The sequence below is a fragment of the Oratosquilla oratoria genome, chromosome 9, assembly GCF_046742065.1.
Source record: "Oratosquilla oratoria isolate Oo_2021 chromosome 9, ASM4674206v1, whole genome shotgun sequence".
Classification (NCBI taxonomy): Eukaryota; Metazoa; Arthropoda; class Malacostraca; order Stomatopoda; family Squillidae; genus Oratosquilla; species Oratosquilla oratoria.
In genome coordinates this window covers 57,784,791-57,809,407 of record NC_134785.1, presented here as the reverse complement: position 1 = coordinate 57,809,407, position 24,617 = coordinate 57,784,791, and the positions used below count along the sequence as shown (strand labels likewise).

Sequence of the window (24,617 nt, the reverse complement as noted above, 5' to 3'; positions counted from 1 at the left end):
GGGTAATGCTGTGACCTTACACGCACGCACACTCCAGCTCCCCGCCCACGAGAGTTGGAGTAACGACACGTAGCGCAGCGATACTGAAACTATTTTACCCCTGGGCGGGATTCGAATCCGGACCTCCGTAATGGCGGCCGCGAACATTACCACTGTGCCATCGTGTGTGTGCGTATGTGTGTGTGTGTGATTCACCATAGTCTTGGATCACGTGTTGGATTTGTGATCGACAGGTACCCTCCCGGAAGAGAGCTCAGAGATCACATATGACCGACCCATGGGTACTGGTGTGACCTTACACGCACACACACCACCAAATCCCCGCCCACGAGAGTTGGAGTAATGACTTGGAGCGCAGAGATACTGAAATAATTTCAGACCTGGGCGGGATACGAACTTGGACAGCTGTAGCAGCAGTTGTGAAAGCTACCACTGCGCCGTCGATTGTGTATGGTGAGATGAATTGGTTGATGATGCATGACGATATGTATTGAGTACCAAACATGCCAGTATGTTTTCTGGTAAAGCATAGCTATATTACCAATTGACAGATCCAGTTCTATTGAAATCAGTTGAGAAGATTTCCATAGTTCGTATAGCACTGTTTTGGAAACGATATTGACATGATCGATGTTGAAATCTCAATGGAATTAATTATTTAGGGATACATAAATAGTCAGGACCCACCTTTCGCAAGCATGTACTGTAGTTGTGTAAAACACACAGCAAATGTCGCTGTTTTAACGTCTGTCTCGACTGTTTTGAGTTACACTCACCATATTCTACACAGAATCACACTTCACACTTTTACGGGCTCGTGATAAGCGGCAGTCAAATATTCTCTTCCTGTCGTCAAGTCGTCTTTGGGGAAACTATCTTATGAGGTTGGGGAAACTATCTTATGAGGTGCGTTAACGGTGGGTATTCTTCGTTAGCTACTACGACATGGGAACAGTGATTGGTGTCAGGAAGCGAACGTAGAGATGGCACAATAAGTTCTTCCTTTTCTGGCAATTTGTAGAGATAATGATGTGAAAATTCCAGTCACTTTGTTGACCCACCCCTCCAAAATCAACAATGAGAAAATTGCCATTGACGTCAGTCACTGCTTGGAGAGATATTGAAAAATGTCTGATGATGAAAGCTTCCAATGCAGTTGGGGAAATCACATTTCTGTATATAAGTTTCTGGTAATGCCAGCCATGGTAAATATTACCGCTGGAGAACCTTCCAAATAACTGCATGTTTCCTTGACGATGGGAGCCAGTTCTTTTTTCAACACGGAAACAATGATCGGAAGGATTTTCCTGCCGAAATAATCATTAAATCAAACGTAAAGAGCGAAAACGTAAAGTATTTTTTTTTATTCGGTGTCACTCTCTAACAAGATTATTGTTGGGCAGGAAACAATAATGATCACTGTTGTGCTACGATTGCCTAAATATGTAGCCTATTCGAGGACACTTTGAGGTTAGCACAATAAATCTAAAAGTAAACACTGACAGCTGCTTGTATGTATTGAAATGTATTGCAATGAGGTTATTCATCTTCCTCTTTTTTTCTTCTTTTTTAGAGAAAGCAGCCAAAGGCAAATGGAAGAACCTTAGAGATTACTACAGGCAGGAGCTTAGAAAACAGAGTTCAAAAAGATCTGGAGCTGGTGCTGATGATGTGGGAACTAGTACGTGGCCCTATTTTCGTCAAATGAGTTTTCTAAAAGACATCCTTAACCCTGACTCTAGAAATTCAAATCTAACACACGATGAAACTGCCTCAGTGCTTGATGAGGAAGACGTCAACGTCGAATATGGTCACGAAACACAGTTTTCAGAAGCAAGCCATTATGAAGAATCGGTTCCACCTTCCCCGCGGCCATCGTCTCCACCAAATATACCCTACACTACTGCCTCTGGACCATCAACATCTCGAGAATTTAATGCTAGACAAATAATTAAGCGACTTCCACCGAGGCTTGAATACATCAACAAAAAAAATGATGAGCTTATTGCAATAGAAAAAAGGAAGTTGGAACTTCTTGAGAACGAGCAGAAAGATACAGAAGATGAAGATCTACATTTCTTCAAAAGTATCACACCCTATATGAAGAAACTGCCTGGTATAAAAAGACTTCGTGTTAGAACCCAGATGCAGAACCTGCTGCTGCAGGAACTTGAACAATTGGAGAATTATACTCATACATCAGGTCCAACTTCTCCAGTATCAGATTCTAGCTAGATACGCACTCAACCAATCAGTTATGCAGCACCACAAGATTCCAGTTCTTTTACCATGTGTAACAACTAACGAACTATTAGTTGCTTAGCATATGATATTAAATTACTTAAAGAACTACTATAGTTACTTAGTAATATTCATATTTTTTGTTAAATCATACATTTATTTTCTATTTGTTCCTTATTTACATTAAAAGTGAAAATAGTTATTGTGAGATGCATGATGTGTTCTTTACAGGAAGCTTTTTTTACGTGTGCAAATCGGATATCCTTTTGTCACTTATTTTTGAGATGTTATTCAGAAGTTCTGTTACACTGCATTTACTATTGTAATCTATTTGCAAATTATGCATAATATGTTCTTCATAGTATTCTAACATGTGTTAATCGAATTTCTTTTTGTCACATTGTTGAAGTGTTATTCAGCAGTGCTGTTACACTGAACTGTTGCAGCTTCTTTACATGTTTGTTAATTTTTGTAATAAATTTGATGTAAAGTACGTTATGTATACGTTTGTGATTTACTCCATATGTTTCCTATACATTGCTAAAGTTGGTTATGATTTTTGTAGATACTCAAAAAAATATCGTCGTATGTGCAGGTCAACTAATTTCAGAGACAAAGTCTCATCTAAAAGCATTTTTTTCCCCGAATTTTGACAGTAACATTGCATTGAGTAGGCGTGAGCAGCAATTAACAATGACTGACTTCCCGCACGATTTTCCTTCTTCCGATGTGGTCACGGCATCGCTTGCATCTAGCGACTCGCTACCCTCCCAGCAAACCGCGTTCAATGTGGGCCCCAGAGGTTGCCGTGTCCTGCCTCACCCCTCCCATCACACCATCGCCGGAAGACTTAGAGTTGTCAGTGACAAAAAATAAGTTATTAGTGGGAAAGATAGTGATTGATTACACTGCCATACTCAGTCGTTTCCTCATTCAGCAGTGCCAGAACCATTTTTTTCAACGCTATCCAATACTGCCAAATCTTTTAACAATAAAAGTTCCCTTTTTATTCCCGTTTCTGAATCATTCCGCAAATTGACCAACTTTCATCCCAAAGATAAGGCACATTTAGTTCCCATTTACCCGAATACCATCAATATTTTTTTTATCGTTCACTAGAGATCGAAAAAAAAAAACATAATCCAGGTGTCTAGCCATGTAAGGATTGTCATCTAGCTTACATTGGTCAGATAGGGACAATGCTGGAAGCAAACGTTCGATCAGGTACGGACAAAGTTTAGCCATGTTCCAGCACGTGAATCAGTTATCACTGTTTCGACTGGGACAAAACTGATCTTATATATAAATCTAGCTGTGGTTCAGGACTAATACAATATTTTCCTAATATAAATAATTCAAAGGGGCAGTGGTCTTCGGGCATAATATCACTTTTGATCTAAAACATCGTTAACAGGCATCTTCCACCTGAGCACATCAGGTAATTGAGTAAGGGCAGGCGTCTTTGGTCCTCCCCGGTTCCTTATCCTACTCTACTTTTGAAGAGGACTGCAGATAATAGGTGAAATATATACTCACCGTTTTCAGTATTTTTTTCTGCTCCGGCTGTGGTATGATATATAAACAAATTTCACTTCTAAAGAAAAAAAAAAAGAAAAAAAAAAAAACGACAACCTAATTGTCCTCACTATGCGCGTCGATGGCGAGACCTTGAACATTTTTCGCTCATTATTACTAACCCCATTATGGCCTCATCACCACATGAGGTGAGACTCACTTGTTTTAAAATATTAGTACTAAATATACGGTAACGTAATTTTTCACATTCTTTCATTTATTTGATTTATATGTGTATTTATTTGTTTTGTCTCGCCCCAAGAAAAGACAAATGCACGTCCAGCGTGAGGTTGTGCCGGATGGAAAACAAGGTGCTCAGGTAATGTCAGGCTGGCGTTAAGTCCTCCCTACTTTCGAATCACGTTTTGAGATCTCACCTCCCTCGTCTAATGCGGGGTTTACACGGTCTACGGTTCGTCAAACCCGGTTGTCGAACCTGCTTGTCAAACGGTCGGAAGAGGTGTCAGAGTCAAACGAATTGTCCATGAAACCTCACGTCCTCCACTCAGTGCGACCCGTGTTGTTTATGGAGCAAATTTACTACCGCCTCCCTTTCGCCACTTGACCAGGACGATTTGATTGTCATTGGCTTAGCGATGGCACTAAGAAGGAAAAAAGATCAGTGGACGAAGGACTGGCTACTAAAAAGAGAACTTTCATACATCAACTTGCTTGTTGATTTGAAATTAGAGCCAGATGACTGGCGTAATTATTTGCGGATGGACGAAGAAACATACATAGATCTACTGAGGCGTTTCACCCCTTTCATTATGTATGAAGATACATGTATGAGAAAGGCCATAACTCCACATGAAAGACTGTCACATTATGTTATTTAGCAACAGGCAGGCCACTTAATGATCTGAAATTTTCAGCTATCATTGCCACCAGCACTTTATCATCAATCATACCTGAAACGTGTGATGCTCTACTGGGTTCTTCAAAAGGACTATCTAAAGGTAAGAAATACTTTTTAACAACTGTTTATTTCTGTGTTTATTGAAAACATGCCAGTTTATTTCTGTGTTTATTGAAAACATATTATGACAGGTGAAATGTAGCAAAATAAATCTATATCAAGGTTGGTAAAAAAACAAAGAAAAAGTAAAGTTGGGGGCATGTGCTATGCGCAATTAAGGTTGGAAATGTACAAAATAGTGCGACATCTCAGTCACTATCGCTGCTAGAACAACTATAGACAACCGAAGGGATTGGGGGTGGTACTGTCTCCTCGGGTGTTGCTGCAACAACTCTAGATGAAGCATTCAAGTTTCCCATCTCTGCCTCAAACAATACATCATTAATTAACTTTCGAGTAATTATTGCAGTACGTATGTCCATTGAATGTATTCTATGTGCAACGTAGCTCCCGAAGAGATCAATACCAGAATTATCTTTATGTAAAGATTCGTCTAATTTTCTTGCCACGATATCTAATATATGATCAGATTTTGATAAACTTTTGCGACGACGTTTCACCTCTTGCCTTGTGTAAGGTGTAGCATCTCCCTCAGTTCCATGTGCTTCTGGAATCTGAAAGTAAAGATAGGTAACATTAAACTAACAGTACACACACACACACGCACACACACACACACACACATATATATATATATATATATATATATGTGTGTGTGTGTGTGTGTGTGTGTGTGTGTGTGTGTGTGTGTGTGTGTGTGTGTGTGTAAAGATTCGTCTAATTTTCTTGCCACGGTATCCAATATATGATCAGATTTAGATAAACTTTTGTGTCGACGTTTCACCTGCTGCCTTGTGTAAAGTGTAGCATCTCCCTCAGTTCCATGTGCTTCTGCAATCTGAAAGTAAAGATAGGTAACATTAAACTAACAGTACACACACACACACACACACACATATATAAATATATATATATATATATATATATATATATATAAAAGTACGTGCGTGTGTGTGTGTGTGTGTGTGTGTGTGTGTGTGTGTGTGTATGTGTGTGTGTGTGTGTGTAAAGATTCGTCTAATTTTCTTGCCACGGTATCCAATATATGATCAGATTTAGAAAAACTTTTGCGTCGACGTTTCACCTGCTGCCTTGTGTAAGGTGTAGCATCTCCCTCAGTTCCATGTGCTTCTGCAATCTGAAAGTAAAGATAAGTAACATTAAACTAACAGTACACACACACACACACACACACATATATATATATATATATATATATATATATATATATATATACATGTAAATATTCGTCTAATTTTCTTGCCACGTTATCCAATATATGATCAGATTTAGATAAACTTTTGCGTCGACGTTTCACCTGCTGCCTTGTGTAAGGTGTAGCATCTCCCTCAGTTCCATGTGCTTCTGCAATCTGAAAGTAAAGATAGGTAACATTAAACTAAAAGTACATATTATATACATATATATATATATATATATATATATATATATATATATATATATATATATATATATATATATGTATATATATATATATAAATGTAAAGATTCGTCTAATTTTCTTGCCACGGTATCCAATATATGATCAGATTTAGATAAACTTTTGCGTCGACGATTCACCTGCTGCCTTGTGCAAGGTGTAGCATCTCCCTCAGTTCCATGTGCTTCTGCTATCTGAAAGTAAAGATAGGTAACATTAAACTAACAGTACATATAGCCTATATATATATATATATATATATATATATATATATATATATATATATATATATGCTAATAAGAACATGGGTACGTGTGTTCACTTATGCAAAGTAGACCACTTGGAAAAAAGAAACTAACGAAGCAGAGCGCTTTCGTATATTACATCTTCAGTGCAACAAGTACTTGTTGCACTGAAGATGTAATATACGAAAGCGCTCTGCTTCGTTAGTTTCTTTTTTCCAAGTGGTCTACTTTGCATATATATAAATAGGAAGTTGTGTGTGTGTGTGTGTGTGTGTGTGTGTCATGGTGGATCCTACATTTGAACAAAGTAGCACAATAATGGAGAACTACCACCTCCCACATAATTATGCATTATTATTTTTATATATTTCGGTTTCCTACGTCAGTGGGCGAGTGGCAAATTATTGGACGCGAGTTTGAGTCAAGATGGCACTTCCCGAACTATCTCGGATCAGTTGATGGCAAACATGTACGGATCACGCCACCACCAGATTGTGGATCATATTTTTGGAACTACAAAGTGTACAACAGCCTTGTTTTATTGGCAGCGGTTAATGCGAATTGTGAATTCACCATGGCTGACTTAGTGACGAACGGCCGTGTGTCAGATGGAGGGGTTATTGAAAACACAGAATTTGGAAAACTGCTTTTAAATGGGACACAATCTTCCAGATCACGCTCCCCCTATTAATTCTGGTTGTAATTTGCCTTATGTTTTTTTAGGAGATGAAGCATTTGCACTAAGACCTGATGTTATGAAACCAAATCCTCAAAAGGATTTAAATACAGAGAACAGGATTTTCTATGGACTGTCGAGCACGGAGAGTTGTTGATTGTTTTTTTTTTTTTTAATAATGGCTTCTAGATTTAATTGTTTTTTTTTTTATACAGCAATAAATCTGAAATTATCAAGTATTGAAAAGGTTGTCATGGCATGTATTGTCCTTCACAATTATTCACGAAAGACATGATCTTCACAATATTCTCCTGAAGAATGCTTCCATAGGGAAGATATTTCAAATAGAATAATTGTAGCAGGGTTATCACTAGATCCTAATTCTGTTGCAGGCTTAGAACATGGTCATGGAACACGAAACTATTCCTAAATTGCCAAAGAAGACTTCGTGTATATAAAATAAAATGTACTGTTTTGTGTAAAGAAAATCTACAGCTGTGAAAATAAAGGTTTTGTACTTTCAGATAAAGTAATTGTAAAAGAATTACACTGAACTACTTTCTGTAAATAAAGTAATATAAATTATATGAGTTCGTTGTTACTTACCTCAGCATTATAGTTATATATATCGTCCAGATTAGAGCAGCTCTCTCCTGGCAAGTCTTGATCTAAAACAAACATCATCTCCTCAAAATACCAAAGAGAAGACGTATACATTTCATTCGGTGATGCCCCAGACTTCTTCGATTTTTCAATTTTCCTGCACTCTCTCCTGAAAGAGCTCCGTAGGCAGTTGATTTTTTTTATCACGGCGTCCCGCGTGCAGTCTGGCTCAAGTTCTTTCAGTAGGTCCTGAAGAGCTGATATCCCTTTGCTTCTGGCTAGTTTATTGGTATATTCCTTTGATTTCACTTTCCATAAGGCTGGGTGATCTCTGTAGGTATGTATGAATTGCAGTAATACCTCCCTCTCGTTCCTCTTTCCATTGATGTGCTCCATATTTCAGTCCTAGGGTATGATGCGTCCACTCCTTGGTTTGAAGCGCAACTGAGGTTTAATGTTCGACGCGCGTTCTCACATTCGAACGGTTTGTGGACCATGAAGCCCCGCCCACAAATAGTCAGACTCGACAGACTTTCTTCAAACCGTTTAACCAACGTGTTCGACAACCAACCCGTTCACACGTGGCTGTCGAACCGTTAGACCGTGTAAAGCCCCTCAAAGGTACGAGATATGACACAAGAGCGAAGATCGCTACTACAAAACCTCGAAACGGGATTCATAATACCTTTTGTTGCAGTTTCGGAACACGTCGACACTGGAGAGGTTTCCAATCGGACAAGTCGCATGGCATGAAATCTCATATAATGTAATATTTTAAGTCGAGTCATGCTACCTTGCTATCACTGCCCGCAATCTACTTCCTGTGAGAAATGTCTTTGTCGTCGTGTTTGTGAATGGACACTCCGTCCGTGATTCCTCCCGCCATGTAAAAACTTTTGAATGCTAAGTGAAAATTTCTATGGATTTGGAGATATTCATTTATCAATGTAGTTCATGAAGGTTGTCTCAAATTAGGTCAAGCAATCTTCTGAATAGTGCATTACCATGGTGGCTGCAAGGACTAAGAAACGACAAATTTGCATTGTGAATACCAGTGTAGCGTAATCTTTCCCCCTGGTAACGCGCCACGTGACATCCAACTTGCCTTCCCAGCCCCGTAGTGCTCCTCCACAAGCCGGTAGCTTGGCTTGGCCTCCCGTGCTGCCAGAAGTAAAATCAATGTACAAAGTTACCCGAAACGAGACTTGATGGGGGTAGTGATAAAAAGGACTGGATGTTCTTGGTCTTTTGGCCAAATACCGCATACACTACGATTAAACTATCAAACGTTATCTGAACGCTCATTGCCAGATTATATTTTCTCCCGGTATTGTACGTAAATTCACGAGAAACAGGCCCTTTATTTTTATATGCATATTTACCTGCTTTACAGCAGCTTAAATAAATTTTAGGTTCGTGTTGCAACTGCCGAGCAAGACTTACATATTTTCATCGAACATATGAAATCCCCAACCTAGTCAATTGACGTCAAATTAACATTAGAAAATAGCCTTCACTCACATGGCTGAAATTCCATTGCTGGTGGTAAAGAAACTCGGAAGTGGAAAACTATTTTATTTTTTTTTTTATTACAAATGGGTGTTACTTGTCCAGACATGTCAAATTTGTATCATGTGATGGAACACGTGAATTGCAACGCTCCATAGGAGTCGCTACAAGTGCTTACCACTTAGGTGGATGAATGAAAGTCGTAGGCGAGACAGACATCGACAACTTAACCTTTATTATTATCCTTTCACACAAATGAGACACTTTCTCTATCCTCAGAAGAATGACAACGAAAAAAATTGTACTGCCAAAACATCAGTTCATGGAGATGCATTGTAGAAAAATAAAAATGGGGGCGCCCTGTTAGCTTTTGGTATATCAATGGAACCTGGTATTACTATCCATCTTGTCACGTGGACCAGGACGCAGGCCTGCAGAAACCCCCGTGCGAGACGAGCAGGCAGGCAGGCAGACAGGCAGACAACCGGGGCAACGTCGTCGACATAGCAGCAGCCGGCACAAAACACCAGCCGCCTCTCCACTCCAACCGCTCCCACTTCCTCCCTTGGCTTGGGCCGCCCGGCCTGCTATCCCGCACGAGGAACAAGTCTCCGCGCTGGTGCTCATGTCGCTGCTGGCGTCGCCCAACGGCCCCGCACGCCCGAACTCCCCTTGCCGCCGCCCACACTACTGTCGTAGTCCGGGCGGCTGCGTCCTCTCCCTCCCCCCCAACGACCATGGCGGAGAACCTCCGCAGGGGCGCGTGGTGGAGGGGGGCGGGGAGGGTTGGGCGGCGGTGGGCGTTGGTCCTGGCTGGCCATTGCTGCATGGGGGTGAGCTCATAGGCCTGGGGGGATGGGGCGAAGTGGTCCCCACGCACGACAGCTTCCGACACACTCTCACATCCACACGTCTAAAGGACTGTACAGGTACATGAAATATAATACAATAATAAAACACTTGGCGGGGCCACATCACCGCGTCCCGTCCCAGGCGGGCCGCGGGGCTTACAAGTCTCTTAGTAATGTACCGGGAAACTCTTACGCGTCCTCCTCTTCCAAATCTTCTTCACCTTCACCCTCGTCTTCTTCGCCTTCACCTTCCTCTGCGGGCAAAAAAACGAATTATTAGCAAGTGGACAGTAAAGCATACTTTCTTAATTTGATAGAGTACATGTCAACACCAGTTACGAGATTACAACATAACAATTACTTACCATCTCCCTCTTCGTCCAATTCTTCTTCACCCTCGCCAATGTCCTCGTCCTCCTCCTCTTCCAGGTCTTCCTCTTCTTCTACCTCTTCCTCGCCATTCTCCTCTCCTCCCTTAAGCTTCTTTGGGTCATCCTCAGCTTCCTGAAATGAAAAGGATCTAATTAGCAAATAATTTCAACAATAAAATGCAGCATTACCCATACACTTGTCATGCAATTACATACTAGAACAGATCTATCGACCAAGCCGCCAATGCGGGCTCCAGCCACACCAGACGTTGATGCAATCCCTCAGAATGTTCTAGCGGCAAGGTTCAGAATTATTTCTTACACAGCTGCAAGTTATTTCAGACAAACTGGCTAACAAGTAACACCATATTTAACTACCAGGATACCTCACTAATATAAAAATCGAAACCACGATTTAAAATTCAATTCTATTCCTCGAATTATCTCAAGATATCGTAGAAATGAGGCGAAACATGCACTAAGACTCCGACATTGGGCGACAAGATTGCGAAATTCAATCACTCAAAACTTACACGCACCTTGGCAGTCTCACCCTATCTTGCACAAGGCACCGACACTACTTTGACATAACGTTAAATATATATATTTTATATGTACATGTTATACACACACTTCGACAACTATTTTATTGATTGCAGTTTCGTGAAGCCAATACCATATTTCAACAACCTATGTCCTTCCGTACAACCTAAGGTTTATTTCAAAGATGACGTTAATGAACAAAACCTTTAAGTGGGCAATATGATATAAATGATGTAACGGTTATACTTAGAAATGCCTAGTTTACAAATTACGAATTAATTTGGGGCCCACAGAAATAAATGCTAACTGACTGGGTGATGCGCGCGGGTTAGCCTCGCGAGGGTACCAGGGCCTTCTCCCGCCAACTTTGAACGGCTAGCCTCGCACGTAGTCACTCATGCACTCCCAAATTTAACCACAAGCTATTTTACAGAATATAAAGCACAGATATTTTTCTTTCAATACCGTCGAGACTACTAGTTTCTAAATTGGTTAGCACACCCAAGTCATGAACTAGGGTTTCAGTATAGTTCCCTTACACTTCCACTCAGACATAATTACATCCTATAATTTTATTTTGAACATTTTTTTTACCGTTCACATATGATTTCGATAACTAAATTCAATCCACCCATCAAAACTATTCCTAGGCTCACTTCGTGCACTTATGTTACTTGAATTTTCAACACTTGGAACCAGAGTTAACGTTAAGTTCATTGTTTCACTCATTTAGCTTAAAACACAATTTAACACTACTCTGCTTGCTTGTAGTCACAACGTACCTCTGCTGCTCTTTTAAGGCCCTTCTTAACCTCTTCTTCACCAGCCTTGTTCTCCGTGGTAGACATGTTTACTAATTTCCTTGGTCGTACCGAGACGTACACACCAGTCCGATTTCAAACCGAATGATGGCCGCGCTCTACGCTAACACATACCCGCTGATTGGCTGCTGGCCCGGCCAAACACGTGACGTCACTACACTAAAGATTTGCTTAGTAGGAACATATTATTGCAATCTTGAAATACGAAATTTTTACAGAAAATACCTACACTATTTTAATAATCAATGCAGAAGTATGGCATTTTAAAGTTGTCTCTATAAGATATTTAAAATCAGAAATAGTTGTGGACCATCTGAGGCATTTTTGGTACGAGATACCGAACAACCTATCCTTTCCATAGGTGGTAAACTTTGGTGACTGAAGTGTCAGTGGCTGGACCTAATTAATCGTAAGAAATCTGCGATAGACATAATGGTATGGTGATTTTTTTGTGTGCATATTATTAACTGATGATTCAATATATTATATAGATACTTAAAAGTGATAATGATAAAGCCATGAATTCAAAATAGTTGGAAAAAGATGGACATCTCCATTGACCTTAAGGTCGAAATTCGTGTGTGTTGCCCAATGTTTACATGGAACCTCACGTGGTGAACAGTGTATTTTCCTCATTTTTAATATAAAACACCACAAATGTATGATACTGAGCAAGGAAATTACACTTTTTAGTTACGTAGAACACTTGGTAATTTTGTACATGGATACATAAACAAATAGAAAGCCTCTACACTACAAGTGGTGATCAGCTGATTGAGGTTATTGATAGTATCTTTCGCCTCAATTTGTGTTAATGTGCTGCAGTATTCAAATTACAAATTTACAGCATATACAGATACAAAAGATATCAGGGTTGTAGGTCGAGGAAGACCCGAATCGTAGATTTTCTCAAAGTAGCTTTTGGATTGGGATGGACGAGACCAACTTTGTTTTAATTTCTCTGTAATTGTTTTAAAATCTTGGATAATGGATTATCATTAACGTCCAAACGGTCAAGATCCTAAGGCAGTTTATTCCAGCTTTTCCAGAAATAGTAGAAAAAAAAGTTCTATCAAGGCTGAACTCGAGGTCTTGTGGGGGGTCACTATATGCCAGGTTAGGTAACAGGTTTGGTTTAACGAGTTGTCATGGGTGTTTCTTTTGGGGGTCCCTGTACGACTATGTAGGATGTATTATGCCTTGTACTGCTGTTTGTTAGCAAAAATCCTGGTCCATTGGGAGTAGATTGTGTGTTTCTTAGGGTGACCTAATTTACCTATTTATCATGTTAGTATCAAATTTATTATGGCAAGTATACTTTTATCATTTCTGATATTAATATGTACAAGTTGACAATTTTATAAACAAAATTGTGATCAATTGGGAACTTCACAATCGGTCAGTTTTATTTACTATATTCATATCTTCATGAGTTTGATATAGTCAATACGTACCTATCTTTCAGAAACAACAATAAGAGTACATAAAGCATAATACGTGATAGTAATGTGATACTTGCCACACAGGGTCCTCCAAAAGAAACTTCCAGAGTACCACCCATTTTGTCGGGTAAACTGGGCATTTTTGGTGACTGCTCCTGTGTAATTTCATGACGAGTTCCTTTGTGCAACTTTATTCTTGCAGTTCTAGAAGTCTCCCACTATCCTCTGCATCTACCTTGCAGTGTAAGTTTCTATTGTTAGGATGCTTAGAATTCCAGCTTCACCTTTCATATGTCGAATCCTTCAGGTGTCACTGTCGTTGTTGCTCTCCAGTGCGTTGTTTTGTTTGAGGCTCGGTTTATAAGTACCCTAGACAGGGTCATATTCGAGAATTTTGTCCTGCCTTGACCACAGAGACGGTTCCATCACAGCTACCTCGTGATACCTCGTGTTGATTGCAGCCTGTCGGCTTCAGCTACCGGAACTGCCGCTGTAACCTCTGTTTTGCCCCGCATACAGAGGAATGAGGTAATGTAGCCTGTTGTAGTGAGGCTAGGTTTGGTATGAAGGTAGAGGTGTTTACTTAATAGAATTTAGAGGGTCTTCCTCATAGCTGTGGGGAGGTTGTCCATAGCTACCTCCAGTCCGAGAGTCTTCTTTTTTGTAAATCAATCTGGTGTGGTATGGAGTTCGAGGCTACCCTGCAATGAGCTGTGTACCCAGGTACTGGAGGATTGTCTTGCAGTATTGTAAAATAATTTGTCTAGATGTATCTTTAACTTCATGACTAGGCAGTTCTCCATCTCTTAACACGTTTTGGAAGCGTGTTGATAGTTCTGATCTTCAGTCATCCACAGTAAGATGTCTATGTGATGCTTGAAACTTACTACACTGCAGGATGACGTCTCTCAGACTCTGAGGGAGTTTGTTGAACAGTTTTGGCCCTGTTGTGCTAAAGCTACAAGCTCTTAAGTGTCTGCTCACTGGCAGTTTGCAGTTTGTCTTGGGGCCTTCGATGTAGCATGACCACCCTCTTGTCTTGTTGGGCATTTATTTCAGGCCAATATTTGGTACCAGACCTACCTGGATCTACCAGGTGTATATGGTTTGGTATCATTCTTTTCTTCTGTGGAAAGAATAGAGCTTGAGGTGCTGTAGTTATTTCCAGTAATTTTTGCCACTTGGCGAGACAATCTTGCTGGTGAAGCTCCTTTGCACAGCCACTAGCTCTCTCTTCAGTATTAGTTGGGCTTCACAGCTGGCAGCTCTATTAAGTTTTGGTCACACCAAGCTCCTCAATAGAGTCATAAGGCTCTGCTCTTCCCTGGTGCTGAAAGTTCTAAGAATCAGCCACACATTTGCTTTCCTGATTCCACTATTTTGTATATATGTAGACTGAATCTGGCTTCACTGCTGGTATGCCTAAGTCATGTTGGCTGCTTTTGACTTTTATGTGTGTTGGTGGTACTGTAACTGGTGTGCTCTATGATGGTTTTGTTGCTGCCGTACTATAGTAATTTGAGTTTGCTTTCATTGAACAACGTGTTACATTTGGCTAGCCACGAGTATATCAGGTTTAGGTCTTCTACAGCTATTAAGTTTTCTTTTGTGTCGAACCACTTTTGAAGTATGTAAGGCAGATGAGTGGATGGGTGGTGAGATAAACATAGTGAATGGTTAGGGATTTATTCTGACATTTTGTCCTTACCAGGACTTCTTCAGAGTACATGATAGAGTACTCTGATGAAGTCCTGGTAAGGACAAAATGTCAAAATAAATCTAATGGTTTGTTTATCTTGCCACCCATCCACTTAACACTTTTGTTACTCTCGTGTCATCTGCAAATGAAAGTGTTAAATCAATCTGACTAGTGTATGTGGAAGATGATTCTTATAATATTTTTAAGGTAAAGCCCGTTGGTTTTGACAGTAGTCCTTGGGTTGTAGCCAGTTTCATACTTATTCATGCGATCAGCTTATATTAGCCAGTGTGCTACAGTTTTACCTCCTGGTAGACTCATCTGCACAAGTTGGGTAGATGAGGACATTATGTAGGAAGGGGAAGCTAAAACCTGCAGGTATGACATTTGAAGAGTATTGCTATACAATAATTAATACATGTGAATATGTACCTTATGTTGATCATAGTGGCTGAGATAGTAGTCAAATTGATAAATACATGAACAGGCATTGAATGAGATTTGAAGCTGGCCAGCAACCTTATCGGGTAACCAATTCCAAAGGCTTGCCTATTAGAGAGAAAAAAAATTATTAACCTCTAGGGAACTGATGATGTGATAGTGTATGCCAACCCAGGATTAATTAATAAATTGTTGCCACTATCTTGAGTCCGCCCCTCCCCCCCTTGGACATGCGACTTGGCTACCTTCCCATGTTCTTATTATGTACCATTCTTATTGTTTATATTCATGTCATCTTACCTCTGTACTTACCTGCTGAAGGGGAACACAGTTGTGGTCAAAATATACAGATTGTCTGTTTCTTTTGATTTGTTTCTGACTGGGTTATATTTAAACATTTTACAAATGTGCTATGACATTTTGATTTTGTAAATATTAGGACTTGCACCTCACTCCTCATGGCATTTTCCCAGTACTTCATAAGATAGCCCAAAGTAAATGTCTGATCTTGGCACTATTCTAGATCGTGGGGGAATTTGGTGTAGGTTGAAGTGGATCCATTGTTGTAATTTGTCCATAATTTCCGCACAAACTCAAAGTACACACCTAAGTGTTATATCAATTGAAAATAAGTATTTGTGAATTATAACACATCAACGTAATATACATTTTTTATCAGCAGAAAAAAGTTCCTAAAAACAATACACTAACAAACTTAGACATCTGTGAGCTTTGAGGTGCCATGTTTGTTTTTGTTTTGTTGTCAAAGGTTAACTAACAGAAGCCTAATAAATTGGTCTAATCTAACCTTATCTCCTATGGGGTATGCATTTAGCATCCCAAGAGGTCATCAGACTAGACTAATTTATTGTATTTCCATTAGTTTTTCCCCAAACAAATATGGCGTTTTGAAGCTTGCCAATGTCCAAGTTGTCATTAGAATGTCACATTAATTGTGTATTATTCCGTCAAGAAAAGCAGCTATTATGTCAGTAATTTAGAAATGATCTAATATTTTATTGATATATATCATTTATTTGTGCACTTCTGAAGTACTTCTAATAGTTTTAGGTCACATCTGTAACTTGTGTTCCAGATGTAGGAGGTAAATTCAAGCGGTGGTCCGTTTATGGTGGAAGGGGGAGTTGTTAATTACGAGAGAGTATCATTTCGAATAGGTGTTAGTTTGAATGAACAGTTAGGTTATTCAGCATACTTAAAACCAAATTCAATATATTTATTCAGTTATCTCTATATTACCTACTTTACAACCCAAGAACCATACTGACAACTCGGTATAAGGGGAATTGGAAACATGCCCACTTCAACTGCCACATGCTGGAAATGACCAGCATTTGTGCAAGATGATCATGAACTTGGATCAACAATGCAAAAACTTGAGAAATTGGCACAGACCAAGCTTGATTGACTGGCACTTATGTGCTGGTGAAATTTGAGGGAAGTGTCAACTAGCTTTGCTCTATGACTTTCCACCTTTCCACTTTAGATATCATTTGACCTTGAAAATAATATTCTCCAAGTGTACCTATCTGCATCCAGTTAATAGAGCCATGTTCAAACATCAGAAATTGCACATTAATCCTTACTTGACCCCATGAAGCTACAGACATCATTTTGGAAGATGAAATATTAATAGCTAAAGAGGTGAGATCATACACTAATAAAGTATAATTTAAGCTCATCAGCAAATGTATCAATACAATTTGATAATTATTAAAAGGAGCAAAAAGAGAAGAGGTTACAGGACAGAGTCCTGGGGCACTGTTGGTTATATCTATCAGTACTATGTACTCTTGAATTTGAAATGTAAGTTGTTCTACCTAGGAAAAATTAACCAGTCTAGTCTGAGACAATCACTTATACCAATGCATCTTAAATTTTGTAGTAGTAGTAGTAGTAATGCAACATGACTTTTATGTCAAAATCCTTCCTAAAGTCAAAAAGAATTTCGTTGGCTACATACCAGCATCAAGCTTAATTACAATATGTGGAGCAACTTGTATGCCCAGCTCATCATAGTTGTAATATACTGCAGCCTTTTGCAGTCCCTAACCAACCAAATACGTATATTTATATATTTTTTCCTCATTCTTTCAGATCTTGTTTACCCTTTCACAGCGTGATTATATCTCATGGTCATTCTCTTAATGATATTAATTTTGTTAAGACGAAAAGCTGAATTGGGGCACATATTGCATTGAATCGGTGCTTCTGGACTCCATCCATTGATTTCATGAGCTCATAAGACTGGAGGAGGCTGGAAGAGCACATAAAGCCTACACTAGGCAGTTCCATGTCTATTACCACTTGTCATCCTCATCTGTAAAGTAGTCTAACCATTTCTTCAAACATCCAATAGTTTCAGCGCTCGCTACATGGTTACAAAGTCTATTCCATTCGTTAACCACCCTATTAGTAAACCAATTCTTCCCAACTTCCTCCTTAGATTTGACCCATTTAGATTCATTACTTTGAGTCTTACCTTGTTATCTTAGTATGATAGCCTTGTTTGCATTATCCTTGTCAAGTTTTGATCCACATGAACACCTTTATTAGATCACCCCACACTATGCGTCTTTCCAGAGAGTGTAAGTTTAGGTGTCTAAACCTCTCTTCATAAGGTAAATTTCAGAGCCCATGTATAATTTTGGTCATTCTTCTCGGTACCAATTCTAGTGAATTGATGTCCATTCTATAAGACGGAGACCAAAACTGTACCGAAAAGTCAAGGAAGGGTCTAACTGATGCTAGATAGTTTGATAATTACATCTGCTCTTCTATTCGTAACTGTCCAAGCAATGAAACCTAATGCTCTGTTAGTTTCATTCCTGGTGCTAATGCACTGTTTCCTGGATTTAAGGTTAGGACTCGCTAGAACTCTCAAATCTCTCTCTCACTCAGTTTTCAAAAGATTATCTAAGCTACATCTGTTTTTGGGGTTGTGTAGCCCAATGTTTAACGTGCTGCACTTTGAAATATTGAAGTCCATTTGTCATTTCACCGACCATGCGAACAATTTTAACATCATCCTGCAGAATCTCACTGTCATCTGACCTAATTAGGTGTCCTATTTTAGTTTTGTCCGCAAACTTACTATTAATCCCATTGTCAAGGTCATTTATGTACATGATGAACAATAAGGGACCCAGAACTGAGCCCTGGGAAACTACCAGAAAGTCCCCCATTTGGGTTTTACACAATTTATAGCGAGACGCTGTTTTCTGTCGCAGATCTAAGCTTTAATCCATTCTAACACTTTCCTCCTATGCCAGGGGGCACTGTTTCAAATGCTTAACTAATCAAGGTAAATAACATTGTAACTATCATTGTATCTTACACCTTGTATACTTTAGTGTAAAAAGATTATAGTCACACATGACTTACCCTTGGAGAAACCGTGCTGTTAGTCACGAATCAAATTATGTCTGGATGCGAGTCTATTAACTGTTATAGGTTCGAGCATTTTACCTATAACTGATGTCAGACTTTTGGTATGTAGTTGCATATAGATGATTTATCTCCCTTTTTGAAAACTGGAACATTTGCTGGCCCCCAAGCGGTAGGCACAAAACCAGTGCTTACCAACTTGTTAGATATTTCTGTTAACTGATTGCAGATTTCAAATTTACATTCTTTAAGCACTTGATGAAATTTTTTGTCAGGACCCAGGAATTAGCTTTGATTCTTTCAATCTGACTACATCTACCTTATTGATGCTGATATTTGATAGTTTACTTTCTTCATCCCCACTGAAAATAGAATCGCAATCTACCTTATCTAACCTCTCCATAGTAAACGCCAAGAGAAAATGTTTGTTAAATGCCACACTCATTTTTTCCTCAAATTCTATTTAGACATTTTCGTTGTTTTTAATTGGGCCTGTCCTTTCCTTATTTTTTATTTTGTAGAGGTGAAAGAAGCCCTTTTGGGTTGGATCTAGTTTGTTGGCAACCTTAATTTCGTAGTTATGCTTTGCTGAGCGAGTGTTCTTTTTAACCAGGTTAGCCATATTGTTATACAGTGAGACCTCTCATTAACGGACGTTAATTAGCTGTGTTTTCAGTGTTTTTGGTGCTGTTGTTTAGTGCGTGCAATCACTATGCCACCCAAAAACCACTCCAAATCAACAGATTATTCACATCAACGGACACCGTTACCCCCCTTTTAGTCCATTAATGAGAGGTAGTACTGTATTTGGATCCAAGGTGTGTTTCCCCGTTTTTTATTCTTGTGTAAAGTCCTCTTTCACTCTGATCTCATATTTCAGCCTGTCCATCATCTATTTGGGAGTTTTACTAATCTTCTATCCTTTTCTTTTCTTAGGCCGGAATGGGTGGGAGTGGTTTCTATGCCTTTCTTTTTGGCTACCCCCCCATGTAGGCGGGAAAAACCTTTGGTATATGTATATATGTACTATTCTTCCGTATTGACTTGAGGGGAATAAATTTATTTTCAGCACAATCATATGAGAACCGCTACCAAGTTATTATTTTTGGCACTTATTGCACTAACAACGTATTTTATGCATATTACATTTAGTTGAGGCCGCAGGAGTTTCCATCCTCAATTCCCAAAAATCTCTGTTGCATATTCGGATCACACGAAGAATCGCCCCAGAATGCCCACATTAAGAATCGTCATCCCCAGTATGCTAAATATCATTAATGGAATAAAGATTAGGTTAGGTTGAATGAGGGTTATGCTTATTGTCATCAACTTGTACAACCGAAGAATCGTGAACCCAGGATGGCCCACATGAAGAATTGTCACCCTGTTGAAGTCTGGGGTGATTATTCATCATAGAGGTTCCATGATGTTTTGAGTACTTGTTCCAAAACTTCCATTAAACTGAGGGGTGGTTTGAGTGTTCTTGGGTACTGAGGTAGTTGAGATAATAGGGAACACCACTTTGACCCATGTCCACCATAGTGACTTAATATGTGCCCCTGTTTAGACTGTGTCCAGTAGTTTTGCCCATTAATTATCTCACGCGCACAAATTACTTTGCAATATTTCATTTTCTTGTGTGGGTAAGGTTTTCATAATAACCACTAAAATTGTTTGATTCTTGCTCTAAACAGAATTGAAATATCTGAAGGGAAAAAAATCCTTATTCATGGACACACATTTCAGATTGTGGAGAATGGCATAGATTGTGCAACATTTATCACATGTACAGGTTTACCTAGGCATTATTTTACATACCAAAGGCTTTTTCCCCCTTACAAGGGAGGTACCCCCCCCCCCCCAAAAAAAAAGGTGGGGGGGGGGCATAAAAAACTCACCCTTTCAATCCCCAACATACTCCACTCCCCACCACCCTCTTCTATCCCTCTTATCTCCCTCTTATCTGGGCACTCCTGGATGACGGGTCATCCCTGCATCTCGCCCACTGCCCCTAGTCAGCAGTGTTGCAAGACACAGCACATCCATAGCAAGGCTGCTTCATTAAATCATTATACAGTATGGTAAATATATTGCTGAACATGTGCAAAAATAAGAAAATGTCCAATATGTACTGAAAATGTGAAGAAACCAACATCAACCAGGCTAGTACTTGCTCAGCAGACTTTCCCTCTTGCTCAAAACCCCTTGCGCCCCATCCAATCCTTGGTCTCCACGAGGTCACACCACATCTGCCTTCCACACCTTTTTTATTAATCTTCCTTTACTCGTTCTTTCCATGTGTCCAAACTATCCCAATACTCTTTGCCCTGTGCCATCTCCCTTTCCACCTCAGATCTCCCAAGACATTTACTTGCTTTTCTCAGAAATTTGCCTCCACTCTTCCATTTCGTGCAACCCCGTAAACCCAAAACTTATCCACTTCCAACCTCTCCATTAACCGCTTCAGTACGATTATGCCTACATAGGTGTCATGAGGTGCAAGTGGGTATGCAAGGATGATGGTGTCTTAATTAGATTTATTTTGTAGTTGTAGATGAGTGACCCCTCCGAATTCTGTGAACTGGTTTGATCACGTTTTCTGTGTTTATTATTACTCAGAAAAAGAACGAATAATACAGCAGAGACGTTACGTTTTATAACACGAGTAGTGATGCATCATACATTAGGCATCTGATGCTGTGCGTGAGAATTTGATTAGTATTGAAGAGACTTGCCATCTCTGCCATCCTCTCCAATGTATGTCTTCACATCTTACTTTCACCCACTTTTATTTAGTTTTACCTATCGCATACCTTCCCAAACTCGATCACTGACTCCATTAACCATTTCAGTATAAGTTAAATTCTTGTGCACAGCATTGGCTGCAGTGTGTGTGATTCATCACACTACATACATACATATACCAAGGCTTTTTCCCCCCTTACTAGGGAGGTAGCCAAAAAGGAAAAGGCATAAAATCACTCCCACCCATTCCATCCCTGAAAACACTCCACACCCCTCCACCCTCCCTCCCATCTTAGCACCTCCCAGATGACGGGTCATCCCTGCACCCTGTCCACTACCCTGGGTCAGAAGCAGTGTCGCAAGACACAGCACATCCACAGCAAGGCCGCTTCATTAAATCGGCGCCCCCCCCCCCCAAATAAAGCCACTGCTCTCTCTCTTACTGAGTAATAATAAACACAAAATATGATCAAACCAGTTCACAGAATCTGGTGGTAATTCGTGTACAACTACATAAATATATAATCAAGACAATGACACTGGCATCCTCGTGTACCCACTCGTGCCTCATGACTCCTACGTAGGCGTCAGCATACTGAAGTGGTTCATCCCTCCTCTGTCCCCCCACAAGCACAGTGCCAGTCTAGGGTATGGGCTGCATGTTATTGTAGGATATGAATTGTTCAGTAGCATGCAGCTTATACTTACTATTTGGGGTACCGCTATGGACCAGAGCTGCCACACATTTTGTCTGTGTTAAAAGAAATCTACTCGAGAAATGATAACTTTATTGTACCGTGACTGTCCCCCTGTTATGCTGTTGCCCCACGTAATACTTTTTTTATACCACTTTTGTTTTTAGTATATGTTTCCAATTTTGCCTCAGTCCCTTGTGGTAGGGGAAAGAATACAGCTACCCGATTTTTCCCACTCGGGTCATAGAAGGCGGATGAAATGGGACTGGATATCCTGCTTTCTGTAACCCATTCCTACAAGAAGCATAGATCCTATGGTTCTTAAACTGTCTTTTCTACTGATACTTGCAGAAGCTGGATTATTTTTTACTGTATTCTTATATCTGCCCCCAGGTAGAGTTCTTTGTCAATGGGTTCATCCTCTTCCTCCATTCTCTTCTATCTTGTAAAGCTACTCTAGTCAATGGAAGGGTTGGATTCCAAGCCTAGGGATGAGTTTCGTCCAAGCCAGGGATGCCCAATCCAATACAGTTCTTGACCATGCTTAGGTAGAGATCTGAGGGAGATAAACTGAAGGTGTATGTTAATAGTATATTTATGACATACTTGGAAAAAAAGCTGTAATAAGAGGAAAATTATTTACCAGTATAAATTATCTTGAATTGGCAAAGTTCCATAGGACGTATATTTTGGTGGTAATCAGTCGTTTGACTGCCACCGTAATGTAAACATATTTTATAAGTGCAGAAATTCTTATCATTTGCTTGGTATCTATACTTTGCCATGATGTGGTGGAATACTGAAGTTATCCATACTCTAATAGAGAAGATAAACCACAAGAGGTGCTTTGGGATGTGAGGCATCCCGATTATGTAGGGAAAAAACATCTTGCATAGTCGGCACTTCATGTGGATGACACTTCTGTGGATGACAAACTTCTTTTGACTAGTGCTTGGTAATTTGTATTAACCTAATTGTAGTATACAGGAAAGCAGCAATGCTTGTTGGGTCCGGTTTCCTGTTCTCTAATTTTCTAACATACTTACACTCAAATTCGTATGGTTCCAACTCTCGTATTGTTATAGCTTGGTCTATCACCTAAACCATTCCACATACATATGGAAAATTACTTTGTATCCTTTCAACATGTCTTTCTTGAATTGATTCCATGAGCTCTCAAAAGCCCTCCCATCTTTAACCACTTCAGTATGAATAAAGTTCTCATGCACAGCATTGGCTGCCATTTCAACAATGCACCACACTACTTGCATTACAAAATATAAAGTCACTGCTGTATTACTTGCTCTTATTTTACTCTGAATAATGATAATAAACACAGAAAAAGTGACCAAATCAGTTGAGAATCTGGAGGGTAATTCATGTACAATTACAAAAAATATATAAAACACCAATGACAGCATCCTCATGTACCCTCTCATACCTCATGGTGCCTACGTAGGTGTCAACATCCTGAAGTAGTTAATCAGATCTCTTCTATCAATGCAATCTCCCATTTAGTGACCTCAACACTTTTATCATGTCACCTCTTTCTCTTAGATCTTTCAAAGTTGGTAGACCCACTGCTTTTAGTCTACCCTTGGGACCTGTTTGGTTGCTGCCCTTGGTATTCTTACAATCATGCTTATATCCTTTACTCTGTGTGATGAGCATGGTGCTGATGCACGTCATCTTGGAGGTACCAGGGTTTCCATGAATTTTTTCATCATCTCTTCATCCACATAATGGAATGCCACTTTAATCTTCTGCAGGAGTTTATATGTCTGTCCCACAATCCTGCTGATTTGTCTGTCAGGTTGTCTATTATCAACACTCCCAAGTCCTTCTCTTGCTTTTGTAATGCGTTTGGTTCCCAAGGAATAGTTTAATCTCTTCACTCCAGGGCACATCGCACATCTGGCAGCATTAGCTGCCCGATCTGTGATGTTGCATCATAATAATCTCATTATAAAAAATAAAGTCAGTGCTCAGTCGTTCGTTCTCTTTCACCCGTGAATTTTGATAACCATAGAAAATATGATGAAGCCAGTTTAGAAAGAATGGAGGTTACGTAGGTATGACTACAATAAATATAATCAAGATGCCGACTTCGACATCATCGCGTACCCACTTTCTCCTCATGCCGCCTACGTAGGCGTCACCGTATGGAAGTGGTTAAGGATGGCCTTTTTGTCGCTATTGCCCATTTCCAGTACATTTTTGTACTTCATTTCCCATTCTTGGCTCCATTCAAAAAATAGTAACTAGATCTTTTTACAATTTCCACATTAGTCAACTATGAGATATCAAATGCCTTCTGTAAGTCTGTCCACCC

At 39.7% G+C, this 24,617-nt stretch overlaps 3 protein-coding genes across 14 annotated transcripts in view; 2 read left to right on the top strand and 1 right to left on the bottom strand.

Annotated features, from left to right (window-relative positions):
• The window catches only part of LOC143027942 (uncharacterized), a 3,662-nt gene extending 1,059 nt beyond the window's left edge, over positions 1-2,603 (top strand). Inside the window, exon 2 of the mRNA XM_076189586.1 lies at positions 1,574-2,603. Coding sequence (XP_076045701.1) covers positions 1,574-2,235 — 662 coding nt within the window. The 3' untranslated portion in view covers positions 2,236-2,603. The remainder of the gene's footprint in view (positions 1-1,573) is intronic.
• Positions 2,604-4,794: 2,191 nt separating this feature from the next.
• Positions 4,795-8,420, bottom strand: LOC143028448 (uncharacterized). Of its 12 annotated transcripts, XM_076190560.1 has the most exons (6): positions 7,764-8,420; positions 6,377-6,430; positions 6,114-6,167; positions 5,880-5,933; positions 5,580-5,633; positions 4,795-5,349 (listed from the first exon to the last, which is right to left on the bottom strand). In XM_076190560.1, exons 1-6 carry the CDS (start codon positions 8,154-8,156, stop codon positions 4,984-4,986), a joined length of 975 nt encoding a protein of 324 aa, XP_076046675.1. In that variant the 5' UTR covers positions 8,157-8,420; the 3' UTR covers positions 4,795-4,983. The 12 variants fall into 12 exon arrangements, with proteins under 12 accessions (XP_076046675.1, XP_076046679.1, XP_076046678.1 ...); XM_076190564.1 differs by lacking the exon at positions 5,580-5,633; XM_076190563.1 differs by lacking the exon at positions 5,880-5,933.
• A 3,715-nt stretch (positions 8,421-12,135) lies between these two features.
• Positions 12,136-24,617, top strand: part of RpL36A (ribosomal protein L36A) — a 34,657-nt gene continuing 22,175 nt past the window's right edge. The window contains exon 1 of the mRNA XM_076190572.1: positions 12,136-12,290. Within this exon, the coding sequence (XP_076046687.1) occupies positions 12,288-12,290 (3 nt within the window). The 5' untranslated portion in view covers positions 12,136-12,287. The remainder of the gene's footprint in view (positions 12,291-24,617) is intronic.